General features: G+C 41.7%; 1 protein-coding gene across 2 annotated transcripts in view; it reads right to left on the bottom strand.

Annotated features, from left to right (window-relative positions):
- Window positions 1–814: 814 nt before the first annotated feature.
- PANX2 (pannexin 2) overlaps window positions 815–11,582 on the bottom strand; it is a 74,728-nt gene continuing 63,960 nt past the window's right edge. The window contains exons 3-4 of one of the 2 annotated variants that reach the window (XM_077473957.1): window positions 5,682–7,118; window positions 815–2,224 (exon numbers count right to left, since the gene is read on the bottom strand). In XM_077473957.1, the coding sequence (XP_077330083.1) occupies window positions 1,875–2,224; window positions 5,682–7,118 (1,787 nt within the window). In that variant the 3' untranslated portion in view covers window positions 815–1,874. Of the gene's footprint in view, window positions 2,225–5,681; window positions 7,171–11,582 lie in introns of both variants that reach the window. The other variant, XM_077473958.1, reaches the window with a different exon arrangement.

Genomic DNA, 11,582 nt, shown 5'->3' with positions numbered 1-11,582 from the left:
AACAGTGTTAAGCAAAATAATAACTAGCAATAACAATAGTAATGTAATTATGATTTGCTGAAGGCTACTCAAATTGTCTATCTTACAAAAAATTACATTGTACCCATTTTGATTCCCACTTTTTTCCCAAGTAAGACATGTGGCAAATACACTACATTTTAAAAGTGAAGTTCCACCCAAAAATGGAACTTCCGCTTTAAGTGATGGTGACCCCCTGACATGCCACATTTGGTATGTCATTTTTTTTGGGGGGGGGTTAGAGGCACCAAACTCACTTCCTCCTGGGGCTCCGAGGCGCCGGAAAGAAGTTCACCTCTTCCCCCTCCCTCCCTGCAATCTTCTGGGACACATCACAGGTCCCAGAAGATTGCCTGGTGTCAGAATAGGCGACCCGTCAAAATTTGTAAGGGAAGTGACGTTCCGTTCCTGCCATCTTTATACACTCCACACTCCTCCGCAATAAGGATACAGTAAGAAGGATGCAAGCGGACATATTGTTACACCCACTGGAGTTTTGCATTTTACAATTATTTTTAACAGAAAACGGAGCTTATATAGTGAAATACAGGATTTAGAAGTCTGTGTGACTTTTTAGATGTTGAATTATAAAAGCAAGTCTACTGATCTCACAGGTTTGCTAATCTGACAGAACACTTTTATAATTCAACATGTAAACAGTCTGTTGGATTTCTAAATCCTGTATTTCACCTTATAAGCTCCGTTTACTGTTAAAAATAACTATGAAATGCAAAACTCCTGTGGGTATAACAAAATGTCCACTTGCCCCTTCTCAGTGTATCCTTACTATGGAGGAGTGCGGGGTGTATCAAGATGGCGGTGACGGAACGTCACTTCCGTTACATATTCTGACGGGTCGCCAAATCTAATGATACACAGACCATTAACAGCGTGCAGCACGGCACTCACATGCGCAGTGTGTGCCCGGCTGTGAAGCCACAGCCAAACTCCCCACAGTCACAATGTCGGCGCCGCAGAGAGGAGGGGTAGAGGAGCGGGGCTTCATTTGCCACACATTGCTGGACAGTGGGACAGGTGAGTGTCCAATTATTACAAATCAGCAGCTACACTTTTTGTAGCTGCTGACTTTTAAATGGGTGGAACTCCACTTTAATGGGAGAAAAATAGGGTTCAATAAAAGCTTGTCTGTTTGTGTACTCAGGATACAGAATTCTCTGTCAAAGAATGTGACAATACTATACTGATTATTTAAAGCAGTCCTACTACTGGTTCTGAATGGCTACAATGTAAGCTAAGAAGATCAACCTCTCTATTATTTTACTATTTCATTATGCATTCATTTTTATACAAAAATAATGTGAAAAATATATTCTACTACTAAAAATTATATGTTCCCTTTATATTGATATTATCAATGATATTCTTATTTTTAATACTCACATATTATTTAATTGCACTTACCTTTAATTAAGGTAAGAATTTGGCCCATCAAACTAGCTCAAATGTTTATTCAAGAGCCAAATTTAAAATGTAATCTCTTGGACCCTGTAATAAGATAAATACCCATATATTTTTCAGTGTTTTCAGTTCTATGACAGTTGTCTGAGTATTGCCATAAAATTAATCACTTAAGACTGTCAAAGATGGATATCCTGCCAGGTAGGACTATAGTGTTACATAGCATTGTGTATGCCTACTGCCCAAGTGTCATGCTGCTTTGTCTAATAGATTTACAGTAATTGTGCTTCACACTGCAGACGACATGGAAAAATCATTAGGTTCCCCCTGATAGTTGTGACAAAGCTGTGTATGGAAGCTACTGCTTGCATATTTAGAATACATTTTTCCATGCTCATGCAGTGATTTTGCATGGTGGTCTGATGCAGCTCTCAAGCCTAGTAGTCCCCAGAATTTATTATTGCCCTGGGCTCTTCAAAAGGGGCCAACATGACTTGCTTTGGTGGTATAACTGAAATGATGTCTGCTGGATCAGGGGAGGAAATAGCGATTATACGTTCATCCCTGTCTTCATATAGAGTGTTAATATGGAGTAAAGGATGAGTGGGGTTGCGGTTGAAGATAGTCATGGGCTCAGGCTTGACCTGACTGAGGGTAACACTTGATGCAGAGACTGCAGCGCTCACCATGTGACTTCCGCATGTGAGAAATGTTGCAGCAACATTTTCACAGCTTTCAGATAATGGCTGATTTTCTTTCTCAATTCTTTTTGCAGATTTTGAAGTATCTGTTATGAAAGAAAAAAAAACTTAGAATTTATCAAATATATAAAACATAGAAAAAAATATATACAATACAGAGCAATAAAGAGCAATTCCAAGGCATGCAAACTTGCAGAAAGTTAACTGAATCCGCCTTGAGTAATCTGATTTATGCATAATCTCCTGCAAAATAAACACATTCTGACCCACAAAAGGTTAAAAGGTAATGGAAAAGATGAAGTGAACTCCCTGAAATGTGTGTTGTGCAACCAACTTTCTTTTGGGTTTATTTACTAAAGGCAGAAGATGGATGATGGAAGTCAGCAGAACTACACCTCATTCACTAAACTCTAGGAATAACATTAAAAGTGAGCAGCATGAACTGAGAGCTAGGTCTACATCCGTGCCGGATTACCAAATTGGCAGAGTAGGCACCGGCTTATGTGCCCCGCGCCGTTTAAGGGTTCTGCAACAACCAATTACAATTCTATTGATTTGATCTTGAAAGAAAATTACAACTTTCCTAAATTGTTTACAAAAGATAGAAAAAATGAATCAACTCTCCTTTAAAGGAAAACATTCCTTTAAAGTCTCCATAGAGAAAATACTGTAATGATGTAATGTACCCAATAACAATTTAATCACTTCAGCTCCGGAAGATTTGGCTGCTCAATGACCAGAGCACTTTTTGCGATACGGCACTGCGTCAACTTAACTGACAATTGCACGGTCGTGCGATGCTGCACCCAAATAAAATTGATGTCCTTTTTTTTTCCCACAAATAGAGCTTTCTTTTGGTGGTATTTGGTCATCTCTGTGTTTTTTATTTTTTGCGCTATAAACAAAAAAAGTGCCAATTTTGGAAAAAACACAATATTTTGTACTTTTTGATATAATAAATATCCCCATTTTTTTTTTTAAAAAAGCTAATTTTTATCTCAGTTTAGGCCAATATGTATTCTTCTACATATTCTCGGTAATAAAAATCACAATAAGCATATATTGATTGGTTTGCGCTAAAGTTATAGCGTCTACAAAATAGGGGATAGATTTATGACATTTTTATTATTTTTTTTTTTACTAGTAATGGCGGCAATCTGCGATTTTTATAGTCACTGCAACATTATGGCGGACACATCAGACACTTTTGACACATTTTTGGGACAATTGACAACGATCAGTGCTATAAAAATGCACTGATTACTGTATAAATGTTACTGGCAAGGGAGGGGTTAACACTGGGGGGGTGATCAAGGGATTAACTGTGTTCCCTGACTGCGTGTTCTAACTGTAGGGGGAGGGGACTGACTTTTTGAGATGACAGATCATGGTTTCTAGCTATTAGGAACTCACGATCTGCATCTCCCCTCAGAACAGAACAGGGATTTGTGTGTTCACACACACATGCCCCTGCTCTGCCTTTCATGCCCTAGATCACTCGTGGCCAGTGGTCATTGCGACCACCGGTCACGAACATCGGCACCCCCCGAGTGCAGTAGGTGTGTGTGCGTGACTCCAGTGGCATGCGCGTGCCTGCTATCCCATTTAAAGCAGCCGACATATAGCTAGGATGGCTCGTGGGATCATGCCGACCTGCCGCCGTATAATGACGGCGGCTGGTCGGCAAGTGGTTAAAGTACATAAACCATAGACATCAGGTTCACATTACATTTTGTCTCTTAAAAGCTCATCATCTTTCAGCCTTCAGTTTGTAAAAAAGTTTGTTGCAACCTACGCATTTGTGTAATATAAATTAGTGATGGTCATCTCCATCTTGTGACTGACATGCACACTAGTTCAATGTTATCCCATTAGAGTGCATGCATGCAAAACCTCCAGAAACCTGAAAGTGGGGCCCCAAGGTTTTCCATGACAAACCAAACTACTCTACAGATAGGCTTTCCTACCTCTATGCATCTCAAGGTTTAGTTTTCAGTTATATGCTGAAGTGTACTTTTACTGGCTTATAAGACTATTTGATTGCATAAGAATAGGTCTAAAGGCTGGTACACATTGGCCAAATATAGACCGTTATAACAAAAATCGGCCAACATTCGGCCAGTGTGTACAGCAGCTTGTTCGGCTTCTGTCAAACAAGCATGCTGGAAAACCAGCAGCCAATCTATACCTGATCAGCGCTGAAAGCCAATGGCTGCCAGTGCTGATAGGTGTGTTCTGTCGGGGAGATCACTGTACTAACTTTGCATCAAGCATTACAGCGAGCTCCTCTGTTTTTTTGTTTTGTTTAGCTCACTGGTTTGAAGGAAAACAAAACTGCCCATGTGTTCCAGGCATTACTCACCACTTTCCTCATATCTTTTTTCTGCACAAACAGTGGCTATATACAGGACACTATATGTATGACTTTGACAAAAGCTTTTATTTTTTTCAATGAATCTTGTTTTTTTGTCTTGATTGTTATGTGATACTGTGACGCATGCAAGAAAACTACAGGGAGGTAGGCATTGCAGAGGCTAACCTTTGTGTTTTAAAATAGAAATATATATATATAGATCTACACACAGTCGTACCTGGTTTAATAAGTGGAACTTAAACTTTTAGGCTGGTTTACACCTATGCGAATTGGATGCCGTTTTTTCCGCATCCAACTAGCATAGCAGGAGACTGTGACCAGCTTCCTATGGCACCGGTTCACATATGTCTGGGGCAGCTGCAGAGCGCATGGCACAGAAACGCTCTGTGTCTTTGGCTCCTTTTCAGGGCCAAATTCAGGCAAAGATTCAGCCCTGATTCATTCCTGAAACGAAGAAGCGTTTCTGTGCAATCCACGGCCGGAAATCTTATTTTGGAGAAATCTCTGAGAACTGTGTCTATCATCAAATATAATAAAGAGTGCCATAAGGTTCAGGTCAAATCCATAATCTATATTTTTCCTATTTATTCTAGAGAGTATATTTAATGATTACATGAGGACAGTGCTGAACTCTTAAGTTTGTATTCCTGCTATATTTTTGCTGGCTTCAAATAATGATAAAATGCAGTTAGTCAGCACAGTTAAGGTGTGATTATTCATTATGTTCTCAGTGACTGCATGGTCATGAAAGATACAAATCTGCACCTTAAGGCTTGTAAACACTATAACAAAATCGGGGAACATTTTAATCCAAAGAATTTTCGTACAATTTTCGTATAGTGTGTGGACAACTTTCGACAGCCGATTCTGAATTTTCATATGAAAATTCCCAAAGGGACAAGCTCCAAAATGTTTCTCGTACGGGAACAGAATGAACGATTTTCGTTCAATGTGTACTGTTCTTGTATGATATTCATACAAGAAAGATCTGAAAAGAAAGACTGTGTATGATCAGAAACAATAAACAACAAAAAAAAGGATTTGTCATACGACAATTTTCCTTGAGAATATTCATACGAATATTCATTCATCGATTTTAAGGGCTATCACAGGCTATAGCTAGGCAGACCAAGAGGGTAGATCTTCATTCACTTTTAAAAAATTCTTACCTTTTACATGTGCAGTCATACTATCTTCCTGACTTGGGAAACCATTCTCTTGGCTTTCAGACATGGCTATTGGAGCGCTGTCCTGCATCTCTGACTTGGGTTTTTTGCTACTAAGTACATATGGTTGGACATCTAATGAGAAGTGTCGAGCATGTTTCTTCTCAACAGTAGTGATTGCAATTGTACTAGTGTCACATTTTTGAGATGCATGAGGTGAAGATTTTGAAGAAGCCTCCAAAAGTGGAGCTATTACAGTGTCTGTTGCAGTTTTCCTTCTCATTGGCTTTGGCTTCTCCGGTTTACTATTTTCAACTTTCATTATGGCTAATTGTTCCTTAAAGGGTTGGGGTAGAGGATTGCTACTGGGGATCCACTTCATTTTCTTTCTAGGACGCTTTATAACAAGCTGTGCATTGACATCAATATCTGCTGGGTCAAGACTTGGGTCAACTGTCTGCATACCAGAGTCCCTCATGGTGGGAGTGGCATCATAATTAGACTGCGCTAATGCTGCAAGTAATTGCCGAACCACATTGTCATACATTAAGTCACTCTCATTGGTAATAAAATCTAGACGATTCAAGGATTTGATATGATCACGATTTTCATTGCAAAACATAGCAAGGATATTTATATCACAAAACTGGGATTTCTGCCACTGCTTCTTAGTCTTTATGCCAACCTTATTTAATTTGTCAAAAATGAAGTTGGACTTTCTAACGATGAAGAGATGTATTAAGTTGACAAGAATTATTAAATTCATTAAACTAAGTAGAAAAATATCTACTGAAGCAATGATTCTTTGGAGTTGAACAGATGGCAATTTGCAGTTTACCCTTATGTGCAACTTTGAGTTACTGGTTTTAAGATGAGGCTCTCCCAACACACAGGTAAATTCATTCTGCTTCTGAGTTGCATAATATGTGCTTAGATAAGTAATAGGCATGATGCTTAGACATATGATGAGCAAATGTCTGGCTAAATATAGTTTGGCTAAAAAGTTACTGCGACCTCTTCTTTCAAGGTACTTTTCAAATAGGTTTTGTTCAGGGCTTTTTTCCTTCTCTGCATTTTCTATGATTTCTCTCTTCTCTTTTTCTGTGATGCCTGGACCTTTTGACTGAATTTGCTTTTCAATTTTGGGGGCACGGCCCTCTGCTGCTCTATGATAACAATTGTCGATTTCTTGAAGCAGGAAGTTCAGCTCTGAAGTCAACCTAGTGGAAGCTAGGAACTCCCACCCAAGAGCAGGAATGTACATGATTCCAGCAAAGGCCAGAAGAGCATATGGGAGAAACTTATGCTCAAACAATGAAGGCCACTGACTGGCGTTCACCCCTGGTAAAGCATCCTTAAGTTCTGTCCAGCAATATCCTCTGGCGTACAAGGCTTGATCCCGGGTGAAGTTGTGAGGTGTATAGCAGTATATAGGCTCCTCTGTATAACAGAGAGAAAAGTCACTGCTGTGGGGTTAACCTAAAAAGAAGCTCTGAAAAATAAATACATTTGAGGTGATAAAATATTAAGTATATTGGCCAAACAAATGTCACATTCCCTTTACAGCATATATAACAATGCCACAGGTTAAGGGTAGGCAAGACACAGGTATGCATATGCTAAAGCCAAAATAGCATGCCTCTTAAACATAGGGCAATCTGCTTTGTTATACACATGTCAAATATATGTTTTAAAGAAAATCTGTGAAAAACATTTAAAATACACACTCATCTGCCACTCGACTTACCTTTAGAGTGGCTCCTTACCTCTTTGATCTCTGTTACTGTCCCCAAAATAGGGTTGGCAATTTCCAATAGTATTGTCACCGGTAAATGAACACCCTGCGTTACACAACTTACTACCCATATGACATCACAGCTACCCCATACCTAGAAGTATCAGGATTGTGATTGATTGTCAGTGGGCATCAGAGAAGTGTGAATGGGTCAATAAGGATCATTTTAAGCACTAGAGATTATATAGTGCAGTTCAGGGGTGGTGGGGTTTTAAATTTTAAGGCAGGTGTGCTTTAGTGTGAGTGAGATCATAAATCTTTACCATAATCTCAGTTATTAGAATAAATATGTCCTTTTATTGCATGCAGCATCTTTACTGAATACAGTCTATGTCTGATGCTGTCTGTGACCAGCTATGAAGAAAGATTAGAGGAACTGAATTTATTCAGTCTTGAGAAGAGGAGATTAAGGGGGGATATGATCAACATGTACAAATACATAAGGGGTCCATATAGGGAATTTGGTGTTGAGTTATTCACTTTACGCTCAACACAAAGGAGGGGGCACTCTTTACATCTAGAGGAAAATAAATTTCATCTCCAAATATGGAAACTTTTATTCACAGTAAGAGCTGTGAAAATGTGGAATAGACTTGAGGGGGTTCTTTCCTAAATGTACATAATATATATAATATAACTGGGTACTAACATTTATAGGTAAAGTTGATCCAGGGAAAATCCGATTGCCTCTCTGGGATCAGGAAGGAATTTTTCCCCGGCTGTAGCAAATTGGATCCTGCTTTTCTGGGGGGTTTTTTCACCTTCCTCTGGATCAACTGTGGGTATAGAATTGGGTATATGGGATTGTATGATATTTTTTATTTTTTAATGGTTGAACTAGATTGACAGTATCTTTTTTCAACCTGACTATGTAAACATCAGTGGTTTCTCATTGTACATTAAAGACAGTCTAGGTATGACAGCTACGCTCTACCAACTTCTGAGCAATTGTGAACACTCCCAACATAAACAATGAGAACCTAAATAAGTAAGTGGGTAAGCATATACTGTAAATAGACATTCATACGTATGAAGGACACCACATGGGAAAATTTACACAAAAGTTTTTGTTTAATAAATGGGTGTTATTTTTTTAAATAAAATGTTGAAAAACTGGTCTTAATTAATTTAGAAAAATAAACTTGGGGGGGGGGGGGCATGGCCAAGATGGCGGAGTGACCAAACGCACATCCCGGAGCTCTGCTGGAAAATCTCCTTATTTTATGACCACCTTGGAGAACTGACACCCTTAGCAGCAGTCAGAGTCGGCAGATGCCATCTAGAACACCATGCCGCGGTAAGGCTGATAAAAAGCTTTGTTTTCCGCCCGATATCCCGGACATTACCGGCCCTGCTCTGAGACTGTGGCCTGCCTGCACAGCACGTGCAAACATGGCGTCACAAACTGAGGCCCAAGCAAACCCCCCATGGATACTGGAGGTCATGGCGGATATTGCCTCCTGCCATACTGCCATTGCCACTTGCCAGATAACCCTGACCAGGAGCATGAAGGAGCTCTCCGCACGCTGCAGTCCAAGATAAAAAAAACATTAGAATACAGAGCAGAGGATGCAGAAAATCGATGCTGTCGCAACAATAGTCACATCATTGGTCTAGAAGAAGGGGCTGAGGGGAAAAACCCCACAGTTTTTACTGAAGAGCTTCTGCACTCCCTCCTGCCTGCAGCCTAGCTGTCCCCATACTTTACAGTGGAGAGGGCCCACTGCATGCCGCCACAACCTGGCCCGCAGGGTGCTGAAGTTCCGAGACTGGGGTGAAATACTGAGAGCTGCCAGAATGGCGGCAGAAGTACAATATAAGAATAACCAGCTCATGCTGTTTCCTCACTATTCTGTGGAGACGCAGAAGCTCCGTAGGTCCTTTGATGTGGTGAAAGCTGCCCTCGGGGAAAGGAGAATTAAGTACAGCGTGCTTTTCCTAGCCAAGCAGCGAGTCGTGGATGGGGAGATGGTGAGATTCTTTACATACCCAAGAGAGGCAACACGCTGGCTGGAATCCCTACCGCCACATGGATGAGGGGTCCCCCTGCTGTGACCCCACTTTATTTGGGGCTTTGAATTTAGTGCCTATCCCTATAGGGCCAGTTGGCCTCAAATGTGTTTACAACTCATGTTATTATGATGGCAGCGGGAGGATCTTTCCTTCTGACACCCCTGAATAGCTCAACCTAACCAATTTTAGTGGCGGAGAGCCACACCAAGTTTTGTGCCCCTGGTGGACACCAGGTGAACTACTTTCTCCAGGTACTTTATTATTCTAGACTCAGCACCTCCTGATGGGAACTGTATGCGGCAGATTCTGTTGACTGACTTTTCCTTTCCCTTCTCAGGTTTAAGTGCTACAACGGTTTCTTAGTTACTCTTCTCTTATTACATGCCTCACAGGTTGCTAGTTGCCTCCAGGCAAGTTTTGGGGTACAGGGCAGACCCTCACTTGAGGGACTTGTGGGGTGGGGGGATGGGAAGATCGACCATTGTCGAACGCACAGAGACAATTAGAGTTTATAAGTTTGGTTATTTGAACGACTGTTTCTTTATGATGTACACTATTCGTTTGCAATATGAAGTGCCCTTTCATGACAAGTTGCATGTGGGAATGACCTGGAGAGAAGTTGTAGCTGGGAGGGGAGGATCCCTCAAAGATGGAGTATACTTGCCTGCCACCCCATGGAGTGCTGGGGTGTGGACCCACCCCGATCCCCTGAGTCCCTTATATCTCACAATATCATGTCAGTACACAGTATAATCTCATGGAACGTGCGGGGTCTAAATTCCCCCGTGAAATGTTCCTTGGTCTTCAATTACATTAAAAAGTAATCCCCCCATTTGGTTGTTCTTCAAGAGACCCACTTGGTGGGATCTCGGATCTTAGGCCTCAAAAAAGCATTACCATGCCACGCACTCCAGCTACTCTGGGGGGGGGGGGTCAGTATTTTGGTTCATAGGAAACTCCCTTTCCAGCTCATCGATCTGAAAACAGACCCAAGGGTCGTTATATAATAATGCATGCCCTTATATATAATAATCCTTTGATCCTGGTAGGTTTATATCTACCCCCTCCTGCTTATATTGCAGTACGTTATTATGCAGAAAGTGATCACATATGGTTTTGATGATGTTTTAATTGTTGGTGATTTTAACACGACTCCATCTCCTGATCTGGACAGACTCCCCCTCCACCTCCCGGTGGGCCACTGGCTTGGCCCAGTGGATGGGCGCGTTCAACCTGGTAGATGTATGGCGTTACTACCATCCTCAGGATAGAGGATTCTCCTGCCACTCTGCATCCTTCCGGACGTTCTTGCGCATTGACTTGACACTCGCCTTCTGATCCATGACATGCCGAATCTCTGAGACCAGTATGCTCCCAAGGGGGGGTCTCAGACGTGCTCCGTTCCGGATTGGGTTGACAGCCGGGGCACCGGGGGTCAGGACATGGCGTCTGTCTAGATTTTGGATACAGGATCCTGCTATATAGGAACATATCCAGGAAGGGGTGTGTCACTACTGGCTTGCCAACGAAGAGTCTGCTACCCCTGAGGTTGTATGGGATGCCTTTAAGGCCTGGCCCGGGGGGGGGGGGGGGCTACATCTCCCGCATAGTTGCTGAACGCAAAGCCTCCGCACAGTCACTCACTGAGCTTGAGAGGGAGGTTGACCAAAAAGAGACAGCTTATGTGACTATGCCAAACCCAACGGCATACAGGTCATGGCAATTTGCACTGCAGCAGTTATCACTGCTAAGGATAGACGCAATGCACAAATCCTGTCTACACTTAGCCCAGAGGATTTTTGAGTTTGGTAACAAAAATGGCAAAATGCTGGCTTGGCTGGCGAGGGGTCAATTTGCAGTGGCTACCATTAGTGGTATTAGGGACCAGACGGGTAACATACTGCGCACACCCTCTGAAATTAATGACCGCTTTCTCCTTTACTATAAACAACTTTACTCCACCAGGGTTTCCTACAGTATCTCTGACTTGCATACTTACCTTGATAGAATTAACCTCCCTAAGCTTCTGCAGATCTTGACCGGGAAATAAACCTTGAGGAGGTCCAGAAGGCCATGACCCAACTTAAACCGGGGAA

This window comes from Lithobates pipiens, unplaced genomic scaffold (assembly GCF_037356315.1).
Source record: "Lithobates pipiens isolate NorthernLeopardFrog02 unplaced genomic scaffold, aLitPip1_a1.2 Scaffold_8, whole genome shotgun sequence".
In the NCBI taxonomy this organism is placed as follows: domain Eukaryota; kingdom Metazoa; phylum Chordata; class Amphibia; order Anura; family Ranidae; genus Lithobates; species Lithobates pipiens.
The sequence above is the reverse complement of the archived record's forward strand: the minus strand, read 5'-3'. Positions and strand labels throughout refer to the sequence as shown.